Source organism: Saimiri boliviensis, chromosome 12 (assembly GCF_048565385.1).
Source record: "Saimiri boliviensis isolate mSaiBol1 chromosome 12, mSaiBol1.pri, whole genome shotgun sequence".
NCBI lineage: Eukaryota > Metazoa > Chordata > Mammalia > Primates > Cebidae > Saimiri > Saimiri boliviensis.
This window is the reverse complement of record NC_133460.1, coordinates 86,179,360-86,197,418: the sequence shown is the minus strand read 5'-3', so window position 1 is coordinate 86,197,418 and position 18,059 is coordinate 86,179,360. Positions and strand designations below refer to the sequence as shown.

The window sequence follows — 18,059 nt, the reverse complement described above, 5'->3', positions numbered from 1 at the left end:
GTAAGTAGCTCACAATGACTTTACTCAGAAAATAAGACCATGACTCACTGGCTGGGAATGCCCCACGGCCCAGTTCTTACAGACCCTTGATAGCTCCTAGAAGAGGAGGCTGCCGTGGCCAAGAAGGGCCAGGCCTTGAAGTCTCACAGCACCCGCCATGCTAGAGGTGTAAGGCTCAGGGGCTAACTACTGGGTCTTGCAGTCCCCGTCGTTGCCATGGGCTGTCTTTACCTTCTTTAGTTCCTTCTGCAGCTCAGACTCAGCCACCACAACCTCCTTTGGCTTCTGGTACTGTGGATGGAGCCAGGAAGAAGAAAATAATTCAGTCACTGTCCCTTCTCCCTCTGCACACACTTGGGGCCCCTTCTGATCCCCTTATTTGCACTAGAAAATTGAGCCCTATATGGTTGAATGATTTGCTCAAGGTCATGTGCCTGGGTAGGAGCAGACCTTGGACCAGTACCCAAGTTCAGCAATTTCCACCGCTCCCGCTTCATCCTCTACCCTCTTCTAGCTGTTAATTATATGGTCAGGCTCCTCCCTGAGCCCCCTCCCTGAGCCCCCTCCCTGCTCTCCCCCATGCTGAATTAGAGATGCCTGTTCTCCCACAAGCACACCCTAGGCCTTGGGGCTAGAACTGGAGACTCTTATGGGATGGAAAGTGGGCAGGGAAAGAGGAAGCCTCTCCCTGATGCAGTGTCCAAGAAGTCTAGGTGAATCTTACAGAGATGATCAGGGTGCAGTTGGCGTGGGCAAAGCTCAGTGAGGTGTCATCCAGAGGTAGCTGGTGTCTATCTAGGTCAGGAATGGAGAACTTCTTGTAGTACCTGTGGGGACACCAAGAGACCATTGGGGCACTCCGCAAGGTGACTCAGCAGCTAGGCATCAGGCCCTCTGCTACCTAGCTTCTACCCAGTTCTCCCACACACACAGAGAGGGAGAAGGGAAACCAGTTAGAACACCAGTATTTTGGAGCTCAGTGGCCCCAGAAAGCATAGGATGAAAGCCTTATGTCCGGTCCAATGGCAGAAGAGCAGAACCAGTCATAACTCTGTGATTAGACCAGGTTATAGTGACTCACACCTCAGAGCTGGGTCTCCCAAAGACAAGCAGAAGAAACGTGGAACACACAAACAGCTCAAGCAGCTTGGGACTCCTCTACACCCAAAGCCTCATGGAGACACCAGAAAACAGGACGTGTTCCAACAAGGGACAGAATAAGGACATTTAGATCTGTCTTCCAAAGCTGGGGCCCTACTGTTACCATTTACATGGGCTACCCACTGAAGGCCTCAATACTACTACTACTTTCGGGGCCTTTCAAGGCCTTGTTAGCCTGACTCTACTTGTAGGCCAGAGGGAAAAGTATATCCAGTAGGAGAAATCTCCTTGAGAGGACAAACCATGCTCCTCATGATGGAAGCTGGACCTCTCTCTGGACTACTTGGCTGGCCCCAAGACACCACTCCTCCATTTTTACACATCACACATGGTCCTTACCATCTGCAGGTGCCGGTGCAGAGATTAATGATGCCTATTTTTTTTTTTTTTTAAAAAGACCAGATAGCAACACCCAGTCCATAATGTGTATAACTAGACTTGGCAGGAAAATTGACCCCCCTTAACAAAGAGGGAACTCAGGCTCAGAGAGATGAAATGCCTTGCCTGGTTTTATAGCCAGTTGTCAGTAGGGATGGGAGTCAAGATTAGAGTAAGGTTCCTTGTCCTTGGTCTGATGCTTACTACACCAAAGCACAAAGAATGGCCTTCTCATCTCACAATAGACCAGTCTGGTATTTTCCTTGGTGGAAATGTAACTTAGGCTCTGGCCAGGGGCTGCCAGACCAGTCACTTGGGCAAGGCAACACTTTCTGCTGCAGAGGTTGTATGGGCTGTGAAGGGAAACACCTCAGGCAGGTACAAACAAACTCAAGTGACAGGCCTGGGGAGGATGGGGCTTTTAGTACTTCAGAGGGGCCTGGTCCTTGTGGTGACAGCTACTCTGAGTCCACTTCAAAAGCCCCAATGCCCTGGGGACTCAGAGAGTTGACATCAATGCAGCACTTCTGCCCCCATCCTCCCTGCCCAAATCCCTTGGTTCAACAGAGACTCTCAGGGCCCCTCTCTTCCCAGGTTCCCCACTCCCCACCAAGGTACTGGGACCCATAGCAGGAAAAGAATGTTTACTTAAAGGCTGACAGTTCAAAAGGAGTGGGGGCTGGGGGATCCTAATGGCACTGCAAGTTGCTTTATTTTCCAAAGCTCTGCCCCAGGGAAAGGCGATCCATCTGCCTGCAAACCAAGGGTGGAATGCCTGCCTCATCCTCTTCCTAGCCAGCTCAGGCTGAGGGCTCTTCCTGGGGCCTTTGGTCTGGCCAGCAAAGGTGGCAGACACTGATAATAGGGGAGAGTCAAAGGTTAAACAGCAGAGATTAGATGAACACAAAGGCTTGTTAGGAAGTGTTAACATCTTCCCTGCAAATATACACAAAAAGCAGAACCAGGAGGGAAGCAGCCCAGCCGAACCATTCCCCAGGCTGGGGCAGTGGGACTGGAAAACGAATCCCAGGGCTTGGCCACAACAGCAAGGACAGGATCAGAGGGAACTTAAGGCGTGTAGCTTGCACTCACCTTCCTTGAACTACTCCTATCACCAGGCCAGGGGAAAGGAGGCAGAGCAGGTGGAGGCTCAGCTTTGTTTTGAGTCTACTGTAACGGATTTAGTTTATTAGTTGAGGTTAAAAAACTTCTTAGAAGCTCCTGATAGGCTCAAAGAAGTAGGGGTCATCCACCTTTTCTCCTCCTGGGATAACCCACCCCCCTCCCCCAGGCATGGGGTTTTTCCATGATGGGTACTACACTTGAGTTTCTCACCAGCACCTGGACAAGAGAGAGACCACTGTGCTTCTGGAAGAGTCATAATGTTCAGCCTTAGTCAGCTGTAGGTAAGTGGCAGACATTTATCGGTCATCAACCGTGTCCCAGGCCTTGAGCTGTGAGCTGGGAATTTAAGGATGAAGAAGAGGGCAGGCCTGGTGGCTCATGCCTGTAATACCAACACTTTGGGAAGCTAAGGCAGAAGGATCACTTGAGGCCAGGAGTTCATGACCAGTCTGGGCAACATAGCAAGACCCTGTCTCTAAACTTTAAAGAAATAAAAGGATGAAGAAAAAACAAGGCCTCCAGATGCGATGGCTCACGCCTGTAATCCCGGCACTTCGGGAGACCAAGGCAGATGGATCACTTGAGGCCGGGAGTTCAAAACCAGCCTGGCCAACATGGTGAAACCCTATCTCTACTAAAAATACAAAACTTAGCCAGGCATGGTGATGGGTGCTTGCAGTCCCAGCTACTCAGGAGGCTTGAGGCAGAAGAATCACTTGAACCCAGGGGGCAAAGTTTGCAGTGAGCCGAGATCATGCCACTGCACTCCAGCCTGGGCAACAAGAGCCAGACTCCATCTCAAAAAAGAAAAACAAGGCCATATCCCTGCTCATCAGACCTTGTTTTGTTTCTGCTAAAAGCTGAACCCTTACAGCAGGATAGTTCCCTGGCTTCCTGCAGACGCCCCGCTCTCCCTGCTTCCTGCCTCCCTTCAGTGTTCTATCTCAGCCATGCAATCCAAGATGACATTTTAAAAAAATTCATGCTTATTCTGTGCCAGGTTCTAAACACATTTAATCATCAAAACAACTCCCTAAGGTTGGTTACTTCTATTATCCGCTTTTACACAAAAGGAAACTGAGTCCCAGAAAAGTTAGGTATCTTGCCCAACTCACAAACCTGGTAAACAGAGAAGCCTGTATTAAAGTGAGAATTCCCCAAATCTCCTGACCCCTCCGTGTCTCCACATTCTTACTACGAGGTAATAGCCCACCACAGTCTAGATTCTTTGCATTTATCCAAGGATGGGGCAGATGATTGGGATGGGAGGCAGGGATGTTCAACAATGAACAGGTCGTCTTCCCTGGAGTGCAGCCACCCTGACAGTCCCCTGGGTACTCTCTCCAAAATATCAATGACCTTCCTTTCCGAAAGTCAAATTTCAAAGACATATGGGGAAGTAAAGGCTTGTAGCAGAACTCCTGGCCCTGCCCTGTGATCCTGGGCAGGCCACTTAATTTCTGGGCCTCAGTTTCCACATTCCTTCTTTGAATAAAAGAGCTGCACTAGATGAAGTCATTGTCAAAGGGCCCAGAACAGGCCAACTCTGTACCTATCTTCTCCCTGTTCCACAGACAACTCGTCCATTTTGGCTATTTCAGACATGACCTACCGCCTCCCATCACCCTCTACTGTATCCCCTCCCCAATTCCCGGCCCTTTTCCAACCCAAAAGGGCACCAGAGGCCAGGCCCTCAGAGGGAGAGAGACTCTGGAGGCTGAAGGCAGGAGCAGGGCTGCTGTGGACGATCACTCAGGTCATGCCTCACATGCCTCAGAGGAGGCACTGTGCACACCTGCACACCACATGGCCAGAGGGGTCCAGGGAAGCCTCCAACCAGCAGCAGGCAAATCTTCTTAAACATCAAGGCACTGGGCAAACTCAGCACCCCCACCCACAGTCGCCCCCTGCTAGAGAGTCACAATGCACACACACATACTAAAGGCTCTCAGTCCCACCAAAGAGAAGCCTGTCTAATCCAGAGTTTCTTAAACTTATTTGACCATAGAATCCTTTTTTCAAGCGAAGCCTATTAACACCTCCCACAGTGTTAGTATCACCGATGTCAGATCAGCCAAGCTCTCTTCAGATTCCAATTTCCAAAGAACTATTGAGGACCTGCTTCAGGCCAGCCATTGTGCTGGCCTGTATATACACAGTTTCATCGGATTTCCCAAAATCTGTGAAGTAGTTGTGAGTGTTCTCTGTGAGAGGTGAGGAAACCCTGCCCAAAATTCTACAGCTAATATGTGACAGAGGCCAGATTTAACCCAACAACGTCTCACTCCTGCATGCTGGCTCATTCCACTTACAGTGGCCAACTTCCAGGCTGAGGCTAGGAGCCTTCTTTCTGCACAAACGTGATTATCAGAACTAGATGGTCCAACACTGGGATCCTGGAAAAGCACTTTCTTCCTTCCCTGATTCATCCCTCACTAATATGTGAGACCAAGGACACAATACACTAAAATCAATTCCTTTAAGTAAAGTCGCCAATGCAGCTCTTCAGAGACAAGGCAAGTATGGGTAAAGGAACTCTGGCTTTGGTCAGTAACCGCATTCCGGTATATTAGAACCAGGGCAGATATGGACCTTCCAGGTAAAGGAAGAGGTCAAATCAGAGAGAAATGACATGGTAGAAACTGCAGATGCCTGGGCATCAAGACAGCAGGTCACTAACTTTCCTTTCAGCAGGCCGGTTCATCATGCTGACTTTATATATTTATATAATAATCTATAACACAAGAATAAAAGTATGGATTCTGCCCACCTCCAGAAAGCATGATGATCAGAAAACAGATTTTAAAAGTACTGCATCCTTAAAAAGCTAAATACTGTACAAGGGAGTAGCCATTGAGTTTTTGGCTTCTGGCCAAAGGCCAAACTTCCCAGCCTGCCAGAATGGCCACCCTGGTCGGGGGTATGGTGGCTCATGCCTGTAATCTCAGCACTTCAGGAGGTCGAGGCAGGCGGATCACTTGAGCCCAGAATTTTGAGAGCAGCTTGGGCAAAATGGAGAGACCCTCATCTCTACAAAGAAAATTTTAAACTTAGCCAGGTGTGGTGGTATGCACCTAAAATCCCAGCTTCTTGGGAGGATGAGGTGGAAGGATCCCTTGAGCCCAGGAGTTCAAAGCTGCAGTGAGCTATGATTGTGCAAGTGCACGCTAGCCTGGGCAACAGAGTAAGACTACATCTCTCTCTTTTTTTTTTGAGACAGTCTTGCTCAGGCGCCAGGCTGGAGTGCAGTGGCATGATCTCGGCTCACTGTAACCTCCGCCTCCCGGGTTTAAGCAATTCTGCCTCAGCCTCCTCAATAGCTGGGACTACAGGCGCGCGCCACCATGCCCAGCTAATTTTTGTATTTTTTTAGTAGAGACGGGGTTTCACCATGTTGGCCAGGATGGTCTCTATCTCGACCTCGTGATCCACCCGCCTGGGCCTCCCAAAGTGCTGGGATTACAGGCGTGAGCTACTGTGTCCGTCCATCTCTTACAAATAAAAATAATAATGTCTATGCAGGCTGTAACCCTTGATGAGTAATAAATCTCCCAAATTAAAAAACAAAAAGGAATAGCCATTGAGTTCTGTAAAATTAATGGGAGTAAAGGTATAAAACATATTCCTTCAGGTAGAAGGTAAAAATGCCACTAGGAGGCCAGGCGCAATGGCTCATGCCTGTAATCCCACTACTTTGGGAGGCTGAAATGGGTAGATCACAAGGTCAAAAGGTCGAGACCATCCTGGCCAACATGGCAAAACACTGCTGCTTTTAAAAGGCAAAAATTAACCATGTGTGGTGGCATGCACCTATAATCCCAGCTACTTGGGAGGCTAAGGCAGGAGAATCACTTGAACTTGGGAGGCAGAGGTTGTGGTGAGCCTAGATCGTGCCATTGCACATTGCACTCCATCCTGGGTGCCAAGAGCGAAAATTCTGTCTCAAAAAAAAAGCCACTAGGTTCAGGAACCATCTGGCTAAGGGTATAGCAGCCTCTGCAGGCTACCTCCCAGCGGAGAGATCTGAGGAGGGCATGATGAGGCAGGCTGGGACACTGGACCGGAGAGGCTCAGTGTGAGTTCCAAAGTGGGCCCTGAAACACTCCTCTCTCCTTTATGGGAATCCAACCCTCAGCCCTGCCCCTCCTCGGGCATCACTCCCACCCTACTGGCCTTACTCATCATTTCAAAAATGTCCAGCAACCACTGCTTGCCTTGAGAACTGGCAAGGGCCTCTAGCCGTGGAGCTCCTGGCCAACAGCGCCACCTATGGCTGGATGCACGCAGAAGATAGGACCCAGAGGATCTGGCCGCAGATGAATTTTTTGGTGAGCTAGCTAGCCTCTCTTCCCTCACTCCCTGTAATCACATTTCTGTCTGATATCTGTATTCGACAGTGACCTCTGGGGGACAAAAAAGAGGCAGCATCCAGCTTCACAAAGTGCCAGGCTGCAGATTCAAGTGCTAACAGAAGCACTTTTGTTCCCAGTTTAGACCCAAGGCATCTTCCGCCAGGGAATGCTTGCTGAAGCATGGAGTTTGTTTTCCTACAGGCAATTTCTCTGTTGTCTGAAATTGCTAAATTCCATTTTAGGCAGTGACTCCTATTAATGATGCGAACAATAACGGGAATAAACTGCCTCTTATCTGAGGGCTTCAAAGTGCTTTATAAACACGAACCCTTATTATTATGACTTTATATTTATAGACAAGGCCCACTGTAGGGGCTGCTGGCTGCATGTACAGCAATAATCCTGAAATTAATTCATCCATCTCCACCCTTTCCCCTGTCCTCTTAAACCTGCCAAAGTAATGGGATATGGGGGTCACAAGAGGGTGGCAGCACCCAGAGCTGGCTGCAGTGGGGAAGTCTAGAAGCTCCCCTGCTTCCCTATGGGCCTTGTGGGCCTGAGGGAGATGGAAGGGAAGACTGGCACCACATCGCCTGAGGAGATGCACAAGGACCTGGGTCCCCATTACTGCATGCAAAGCAGGAGATGGGTGGGCCATCCCCATGAGGCATGTTGAATGGCTTCACAGCTTGCGGACAGGTGACTCATGAAACCTCCCACGTCGATGCCCAAATCTGTTTTGTGGGAGTTGTCCCTAGACTGTATTCTCTCTGGCCCAGGTCAAGACTGACACATTCCAGGGCCATTCCCGACAGGCCTCACACAGGGCATTTCTCTTCTCCTGTAGTCAGTCAGGGCTCCTGAAACCCAAATGAGATCAATGCATTTCCAAAATGGAAATGCACTGTGGCCACCTTCTGTCCTTTCAACCCCGGCAGTTTGCCTCCCCTCTAGGGGACCACAAAGGGAAGCTGAGTACCCCTTTTGAAGCATTACACAAGAGACTTCCAAGCAGCCAAAGCACCTGTCCTACTGTCACTCAGTCTGGGGAGGGATTAGGTTTACTGCTGCCCAGTCTGCTTTAAACTGCTGTCAAGTACTGCTTTAAAGGACCGTCACTGCCACCTCAGACAGGTGTGCCTTCCAGGCTATGGATCTCTGCCAGCTCTGACAGTGATGTCACCAGGCCACCCTTTCCAAAGACTGGATCCAGCCGGGAAACCAAGGTCACCTTTCAGCAGAACCACCTCAGATCACAAGTTAATGGTTGCGCGTTTCCCTCATCATCGCATTCATTTCAAAAAATACTGAGCCCCAGTCTATGCCAGGTACTATACTAGACACTCATTCAAGTTTCCCTTACCCGATGAAGCTGATTACATTATTCAGGCTGGTCCCGCAGAGAGGAAGCCCTTCCAGTACCTGGAAGCAGAAGGCTTTCTCTCTTCGGGACCAGCCTGAATAAGGACCCTAACCGAACCCAGATCAAACCCCATCCTACACCCTGCTCATACACAAGCAGATGGGTGCCCTCCACACTACTCACTTCTTGTTGCTTGTTCTGACAATGATGCAGCGCTCCTTCTGGTCCACGCAGACACTATAGACATCCTTAGGGTAGGGGAGGTTTCGAATCCGCCACTGGAAACTCATCTTGGTGTCCTTGCGCATGAAGATAGGCTGCAGAAGGCAAATCCAACTCGAAGACTGTTGCTGGGGAAGAGAAGGCTCCCACCCTCATCAGAGCTTTACCCCGGGGCACAACAGGAGACCCTCAACTCTTCTCCATTGCTCCCCTCTGACGCTGCTGTTGCTACAGCACTCCAGGCCCTGAGCACTCGCCCTGGGATGATCAAGCCAAAATGTCTGTATTCATTCAAACAAACATTTATAGAGTGCTGTGTCCAGGTGGCACACTGGAGGCGAGGAGGTGAACAAGACTTGGTTCCTGCCCTCAAGAGCCAGCAGCCCACAGCCCCTACCTCAGCCCCTGCAAGACACCTGGACAGATGGACGTACATTGGCATTGCTTTCCTTGATGAGTTCAGGCCCCAGGTTCCCTGGTCCTAGGGACGCTGGCTCTCCCACTTCAAGCTGCCACTGGCCCATGGCTCCCAGGGCACTTTTCACACGCCACTTTCTCACTGGGGAGAGAAGCAAGCAATGGGATGAGAGTGAAGAGAGGGTCTCTGCTGGTCTCTGCTCTTCTCTGCCAAATCACCACACTAGGCAAGCAGCACGAGATGAAAGTGGGAGTGTTGGGCCTTTACTCTCGGCTTTGTTCATCTGAGGAGGGACCTCACAACTTCTGAAATTTCAGGAGAGCATTTCAATGTTAGACAACCTGCAAAGCGCATCTCGTGGGTGCTCAGGCAAAAGGAACTGGAACAAAGCTCTGAGAGGAGACAGGTGGAGTCGAGAAACCCTCAGGTGTGGCTTCCAGCAAGGAGACAATGTGAAGATTAGGAAAAGCGTTGTTTCTGGTAATGGAGAAAATCTGGATCCCAAAAAGGAGTTGAAGTGTATTTTTTTCCCCTCAAAAACATACAGAGGAAAAAGAAGAGGGTAAAAGCTGTTGGGCAGGTCTGTATCATGATTCAGAAAGTCCAAATATAGAAATTCACTCATTGCAGGTATAACTTGCTCAAAACAAAACAAAAACAGCCCCAAAGCTGCATTGAAACAAAATTGTAGGCACATGCCGTCTTTTAAATGCACTGTTTATAAAAGATCTAACGTGATGTTTTTGTAAAGTGGAATCCTTTTAAAATGCAAAGAACCATCTCTGTTCTACCTTGTTTCACAACCCAGACGCTTGCATAAGATTTTAAGGCACATATATTATGAAAATTATAAATCAAGAAGCTAGTTGAGCGGACAGTACCTGAAAACCCCTGCTGAGAGTTTCATTTTCAGGAACCACGCCGTCCATCACTGCAGGCGGATCTCTTCCGAGCCGCGACCTCCCATGCCCCAGTTCCTTTCCCTTCCTGCTGCATTTGGGATCCCGGGGCTGCCCGCTCTGGTATCATCCTCCAGCCTGCGCAGCCCAGCTGGTCCTAAAGACCAGCAGCCTCTGTAGCTGTTTAAGGAGCTAAACAACTCAAAAAGTGCCTCGTGCTCTGCTACAGGTGTTTCTGTTTGTGTCTTTTTCCAGGTAGGAGTTGATAGCTAGAGTCAGCTTCTCAGCACTAGGCAGGCTGGCAGTTTTCCCTTTAGCCCTTTTGAGCAGCTGTGTCAAATCCAAACGCCCTCACTGCTATAAGTAAGGCACACAAGCTGAACACAAAAGTGTGCTGTAAAATTAGAATTTTCCCTTGAATATGTGCTTTTATAAGGTCTGCTGCATTCTGCAGTGTGATTTTATTACCTCTTAGGGCCAAAAATTCTCCCCAGAAACACATTTCCAAGTTTATAATGAAAATTAATAAGGAAGAGTAAAACTTCGAAATATGCTTTATAGGCAACTTTTTTTCCCCCTCAAATACTTCTCTCTTAAGCGAATGGACTGTGACCAGGAGTATATCCAAATCTATTCAGTGTTAATACCTCACTTCACTGGAAGCAGCCTTCTGGGGGCCTCTGTCACAGTCGCAAACTCAGAAGTGACAAATGCCTCCGAGCAGCAGCTTATTGTGAAAAGATCCATGTACGCTACTCTATCCTATAGGAAAGACCTCTCTCAGATTCTTGCTGAGACTACGTATAAAATGCTATGTGTAGAATAAGGCAAGAAATTACTTTTTTTCTCAGGCATAGTGACAATGGTATCTGGAACAGCTCACACTGGACAGCAACGTCAGAACCACATAAGCACTTGGGACCATTTAGTGTAAGGGCAAACAAGCATCCTTAGACAACTCCAGTGGTACCACTTTATAATACAACACAATCTTCACAGATTTTAAAGGTGGAAGTTCCTTTAGAAAGCATCTACTCCACCGGGCATGATGGCTCTGGCCTGTAATCCCAGCACTCTGGGAAGCCAAGGCAGGCGGATCACTAGGTCAAGAGATCAAGACCATCCTGGCCAACATGGTGAAACCCCATCTCTACTAAAAACAATACAAAAATTAGCTGGGCGTGGTGGTGCACACCTGTAGTCCCAGCTACATGAGAGGCTGAGGCAGGATAATTGCTTGAGCCCGGGAGGTGGATGTTGCAGTGAGCTGAGATTGCACCACTACACTACAGCCTGGGCAACACGAGCTAAATTTTGTCTCAAAAAAAAAAAAAAAAAAAAAAAAAAGACAGCATCTATTCCAATGTCTGTATATATTTTTTTAATTTTTATTTTTTCATTCTTCAAGGCTGAAAATCAACCAATGTCTGTATTTTTAAAATGAGAAATAGCATATCTTCCCTGGCTGCTCTCTTTCAATCCTTGCCACTACTCTCCAGGAAACAGGATGAAGAATTACCGAGGCTCCAGGAGACAATCTTACAAATGCCATTGTTAAAACTCCAGGTGTCCTAACTCCAAATCCAGAATTTGAATGATTAATAAAACCTTATTCTGAAAGTGTTCAATAAGTATACATAACATTTTGAAAGGTTTCTGTTCTTTGAAGTAGCTCAATTTATTTTGTACATTTGGCCTTTAAAGGGTAAGCTTTGATTACCTGAAAAAGTAAATTATGAGGACTACCTCACTACCAGAGGCTGGATAAATGAGGTGCCCCTGTAAGTCACAGGCCTTGCTAAATTGGGTGTCCTAACATACAATACAGCACCAGTGTGGTCCGGAGGGGCGATAACCACCCCAGGATTTTCTGTGCACTCTTACTCCAAGGAATTTTGAGTTTTACACAGAAAACTTCCCAAAAAATATTCAAAGAAGGAAGAAAGTCAGAGAGAGATCCAAGATGGCTGATCACTAGCAGCTCGGGATTGTAGCTCCCAGTGAAAACGCAAAGAACGAGAGGACGCCACACCTTCACATGAATTCTTGTTGCTCACGCACCAGGAGATTCCCAGCGGAGGAGCCCCACGGGTCGCCAGCGCGACTCTTGTGACCGGCGAGGCGGTTTTGCCGGTGCCTCGGAGCGTCGGTTCTTGGTGCAGAGTCAGAAAAGCACCATCAATCTTAACGCCGCTGATTTAGCCGGCGCAGTGGGTTGCTCAGATTTCGGCGCTGAGAATCAGTAAGTTGGACATCCACTCAGAAACCCAATTACAAAGACGGTAAATGCAAAGACCACAGATGGATAAATTTATAACGAAGGGAAGAAAACAGCCAAAAAAGGCTGAGAATACCCAAGATCAGAATGCCTCTCCCTCGGCGGGGGATCATAGTTCCTCATCAGCAACGGAACAAGGCTTGATGGAGAACGAGTGTGTTCCAATTACAGAAGCAGGCTTCAAAATGTGGATAATGAGAAACTTCTGTGAATTAAAAGAACTTGTTCTAACACAATCTAAAGAAACGAAGAACTTTGAAAAAAGGTTTGACGAAATGTCAACAAGAATTCAAAATTTAGAGAGGAAAATAAGTGAATTGATGGAGCCGAAAAACACAATACGAGAACTACGTGAAGTATGCACAAGTTTTAACAGCCGAATTGATCAAGCAGAAGAAAGGATATCAGAGGTCGAAGACCAACTCAATGAAATAAAACAAGACAAGATTAGAGAAAAAAGGATAAAAACGAACGAGCAAAGTCTCCAAGAAATATGGGACTATGTGAAAAGACCTAATCTACGTTTGATAGGTGTACCTGAATGTGACGAAGAGAATGAATCCAAGCTGGAAAATACGCTTCAGGATATTATTCAGGAAAATTTTCCCAACTTAGTAAGGCAGGATAATATTCAACTCCAGGTAATACAGAGAACACCACAAAGATATTCCTCAAGAAGAGCAACTCCAAGGCACATAATCGTCAGATTCACCAGGGTTGAAATGAAGGAGAAAATACTAAGGGCAGCCAGAGAGAAAGGTCAGGTTACCCACAAAGGGAAGCCTATCAGACTTACAGCAGATCTCTCAGCAGAAACCCTACAAGCCAGAAGAGATTGGGGACCAATATTCAACATCCTTAAAGAAAAGAACTTTCAACCAAGAATTTCACATCCAGCCAAACTAAGCTTCATAAGTGAAGGAAAAATAAAGTTTTTTGTGAACAAGCAAGCACTCAGAGAATTCATCACCACCAGGCCTGCTTTACAAGAGCTTCTGAAAGAACCACTACACATAGAAAGGAACAAACAGTATCAGCCTTTCTAAAAAACACCGAACAGAGCATCAATATAATGAAGAATTTACATCAACTAATGGGCAAAATAGCCAGCTAATATTAAATGGCAGTATTAAACTCACATATATCATTATTAAATCTAAATTTAAATTGACTAAATTTCCCAATTCAAAGACAGACAGGCAATTTGGACAAAAAACTAAAACCCGTCAGTATGCTACATCCAGACCCATCTCACATTCAAGGATACACAAAGACTCAAAACAAGGGATGGAGAAAGATTTACCAATCAAACAGAGAGCAAAAATAAATAAAAAGCAGAAGTTACCATTTTTGCCTCTGATAAAATAGTCTTTAAAGCAACAAAGATCAAAAGAAGCAAAGAAGGACATTATATAATGATAAAAGAAACAACGCAACAACAAGAAGAATTAAAGATCCTAAATATATACGCACCCAATACAGGAATACCCAGACATACAAGACTTATAAAGAGACTTAGACTCCCACACAATAATAGTCGGAGACTTCAACATAAATATTAGACAGATCAATGCGACAGAAAATTAACAACGATATCCAGGACTTGAACTCAGATCTGGAACAAGTAAACGTAATTAACATTTATAGAACTCTCCACTTTAAATACACAAAATATACACTCTTACCAGTACCACATCATATCAACTTAGAAGTTTAAACGAAATGTAGGTTGGCTCCTTGTTTGCTATTCTCTTCCCTCATTTTCTTTCATGTCTCCATTATTAAGGACAATTATAGGCATACCCATATTTAGACTGCATTCTAGCCCAGGCAATAAAGCAAATACCCCCATCCTCTCTCCCTCTTCCTCTTTCCCTTTCTTCCTCTTCTTTATGCTTTTTCTTATTATTCTTGTTTTCTTTCTAAAAAAAAAAAAAAAAGAAAGAAAGTCAGCTGCTAGTTTCCTTACTTCTGATCTTAAAAGCCACTCAGGGAACTTGACACCTCTGGCCACTTCACCTTTATTTTTTGTTTCAACACCTTGAGAATTAAATTTTGTTACAATGCAGAAGAAAGTCTCCCTTCTCATTCCCTCTAGAGATAAGACCCAATAAAAGATTTTGATGAAGTCCTTCCTATTTTCCCCATGCACAAACACACAGGCAGGAACGCACATGTGCAAACGCACACTTTGTCTTATCTTTCTTGTCCCCGTCTTTGTTCCCAAACTCAAGGACTGCTCCTGCGGCAACACAAGTGTTTCCACCTGCTGTCACTCTGATTTGATTACATGTTAAACTCAGACTGGTGTGTGTGAGGCAGCTCCCCAGGACACTGTCATATCTTCCCAGCTGAGCCCCGGCCAGACCTTGGAAAGGAGACTTTCAACCCTGGTGAAGGGTCTGATGGGGCATATATAAAGGAGGTGGCGCCTGGGGGCTTTTTCCTAAGTCAGCAGGAAGCAAGCTGATGTCCCAGACTGCTGAGAGGCCCCATCTTTCAGGTGAGCTGGAAAGTAGAAGTCCTAAAGGCCTCTTTCCCCAAAGCTCCAAGCCTGGCCCACTTCCAATGTGGATAATTACATTCCCCTTCCTTAAATACTCCCTGCAGCTTAAAATGGATGCAGGATTCTTCTTTTCTGCCCTAAAATACTGCAACATTGCTATGTGGCTATTAAACAGCTGCCATGTCCCATCCCAGAGGAGGCTGAAGGGAATCGAGTGGGTCATTTATAAAGCCAGTGAAGTGCTTGGGGATGAAAGTGCTCAATATCCTCCAAATGCAGCCTGGGGTGGTTAGGCTGGCGGTCAAATACCAAAGCAGATTAAGTCGGTAATCCGAATGTAATCGCTGGGGATGGCCTGCCCTTCAGCCTCAGCCCCCTTGGACATGCTGTGTTCTTCTCAGGCTGGTTTGATGTTCCGATCATTGTCATGGGGCCTTCAGTTTTTCCTCTATGAATACATAGAGCAATCATTGTGGGGGGTGGGAATGAATAGCACTGAGAGGATAGGAAAAAAGTACGACACTAACATGCTTGTTAACACCGACTGGAAGAACTCTGTCTCTGACTGACGCATACCTATTGGCAATTCTTTCTCTTTAAATTCCTTTTGAGTTTTTCTAACAGCAAACCTCAATTAGTTTGGCTAATTATCAAATTTGTATAATTAGCTGGAAAAATGGAAACTATTCCTATTTATTGCCACAAAAACCATGTCCCTATTTTACTTCATAGAATGCACAAGCAAGCCAGCTCAAGCCCTGGGATTATTTATACTTAAAAGTTAATAGTGAACAGTATTTTGCCAGGGCGGCTGGGGTGGTAGACAGGAAAAAGAGTAAGAAAAAGATCTGCTGAGGCTGGGCATAGTGGCTCATGTCAGTAATCCCAGCACTTTGGGAGACTGAGGTGGGTGGATCACAAGGTCAGTTTGAGAACAGCCTGACCAAAATGGTGAAACCCCCTCTCTACTAAAAATACAAAGCTTGGCTGGGTGTGATGGTGCACACCTGTAATCCCAGCTACTTGGGAGGCTGAGGCAGGAGAACTGCTTGAACCTGGGAGGCAGAGGTTGCAGTGAGCCAAGATCATGCCACTGCACTCCAGCCTAGTGATAGAACGAGATTCCGGCTCAAAAAAAAAAAAAAAAAAAGAAAAAGAAACAAGAAAAAAAGATCTGCTGTTCTAAAGCTGGGGCCCAGTGGCTCAAGTGAGGTCCTCCTGTCTGCTTATCAGTCCCCACTCAGGCCATTCTGAGGAAAGAAAAAGGTAGTCAGAAGAAAAGAAAGCTGGACTAAGTCTTCTCTGCTCCCAACACCACGTTGTTGAGGACTTCACTGAGGACTAAAGCATAGGCTCTTAATTGGGCAGACCTAGGCTTAAATCCTGGCTTAGAAACTAGCTACATAATTCTGAACAAGGTGCTTAACCTCTTTGAGTTTCCATTTTTTCCTAGTGTAAAATGGAGTCAAGAGTATCTACCTCATAGGGCTTTAATGAGGATGAGTAAATGAGGTAATTCACGTAGAGCACTTAGCATGGTGCCCAGTAAGAATCACAATATTGATATCACTATTAGGTAAACTTTAGCCAAACAGTGTTCTCCTGTGAACAGTCTTCTCCTCCATTTCTGCTTTTAAGAAAGATGAGTTTGGAAGCCATGATCTATTCCCCACCTGCCACCAGGAGAAGTGACAAGCGAATGTGGGATGTCAGGGCACACAGTGCTACAAATGAAGAAACCTCTATTTGTTTTTAATTTCAGTTTCATGTCCAAGCACAACAAAGAGGCCTGGGTTTTATTTGTTTGTTTTTACAGCTATAGCTGTTTTATTTGCCCTGTGTGGAGGAGAAGAGAAGTGGCACGGGGGCTGGGGGCGAGGAGCTACGGCTACTCTCTGGCCTGGCTGTGGTGGTGGCTAGTCCACGTGACCTCTGCTTTCATAAGTTCCCCCCTGTTAGGCATTCCAAGCCTGTCATCCCCTGGGAGCACTATAAATTACAATGCTTTGTGAGGATATTACTACTGTATTGGTTTCCACCGAATCAGTGTCATATGCTAAACACATCAAGATTTTTAATAGCAGCAGACTAAACCAATTGGGACTGGAGCCCAAGCAGCTCATAATAGGGAGGGATCAACACTTCACTGTGTGACTGAACATGCGCAGGACAAACATTTTAAGACTGGAGACTGAGGGAATGCAAGCCAGTGTAATCCATGTTGTCGGCTCTAGACATTTATGAGCTGTCAGAAAAAGGGAAAAAGAAATTCCCTCACCAATACTATCTGTCGATCAGGCCCAGGAAGAAATTAAAGCCAAGAATAATGACAAGAAAATAACCCGGCCCATGATTCCATCATTGGTCTTAGCATTTCAGATGGAACTTAATAAAGAGACCAACTCCCACTGCTGACAGCCTTGGTCTCTGGGTCAAAGAGCCAGCCACCTAGCTCTGGGAAGCTGGTTAATGCTGATGTACACACCTGGGAACAAAGAGTGGACAAATCAAATAATTCCCAGAAATCTGAGCTGGAGCCCCTCCCCAGGAGCCTGTTCTTAGAGGAAAGGGGCTGCAGGAATGAAAATGACCAGGCTGCAAAATCAGTTTTGACCCTCTTGCACTCAGATGCTCTTCTAAATGAGGACTATTTTACAGTGTTGCCTTTGAGGCAGGGTCAGAGCTCAGCCTCTGATACTTGCTTACTTCTGGTGTGGCTTCAGAAAACAAAGCCAAAAAAAACAAGGAAAAAAATTGTGGTGAAAGCCTACCCTATCCCTCCTCAACCTACAAGACTCACTTCTAATACCACCTCCTGTGTAAAGTTTTTTCCCAATTCTTTCTCTACATCTTATAATTACTCACTCTCAAGGGGTGGAGATGTCTTTTACTGGTCAAAAGGACTTCCATTCCACTTTTGGTGCCTAGATTCTCAGGAACATTCTTGTCTTGAGGGCTCGGTCTCTCCCAGCTTCTACATTTGATCTGGGCTCCTCCCTCAAGCCTAGGGTTAGGAGTGTTCACTGTGCTTAGGTCAGCCCAGGTATTCCTAAAGGCCCACTGGGAACCTCCATTACTTACCAAGTAGTTCACTTGTCTTCTCGTCATATTCTTCAGCCATTTCCTTGCCGTCTGGGAACAAATAGTGCACCTTCCTTCTCCCTACGCACAAAACAGAAAGCCCCTTACCTCAAAGCCTCCTCTTACCCTGTTCCTTGTAGATCAAGGGGCCTACCTGGGAAACAGCACCAGCCCTGGGAGTACTGAGGAACTCACCAGGGCCTCCCCACACTCCTTGCCAACTATCACCCACCATTACTTTAAAACACGTCCGGAGACGCTCCCGCTTTCTGAAGC

General features: G+C 46.5%; 1 protein-coding gene across 2 annotated transcripts in view; it reads right to left on the bottom strand.

Annotated features, from left to right (window-relative positions):
- Positions 1-18,059, bottom strand: part of DPCD (deleted in primary ciliary dyskinesia homolog (mouse)) — a 39,901-nt gene that overhangs the window by 13,722 nt on the left and 8,120 nt on the right. Inside the window, exons 2-6 of one of the 2 annotated variants that reach the window (XM_074382782.1) lie at positions 17,784-17,864; positions 9,036-9,160; positions 8,563-8,696; positions 725-827; positions 232-291 (exon numbers count right to left, since the gene is read on the bottom strand). In XM_074382782.1, the coding sequence (XP_074238883.1) occupies positions 232-291; positions 725-827; positions 8,563-8,696; positions 9,036-9,160; positions 17,784-17,864 (503 nt within the window). Of the gene's footprint in view, position 1; positions 292-724; positions 828-8,562; positions 8,697-9,035; positions 9,161-17,783; positions 17,865-18,059 lie in introns of those variants that run through there. The other variant, XM_003922274.4, reaches the window with a different exon arrangement.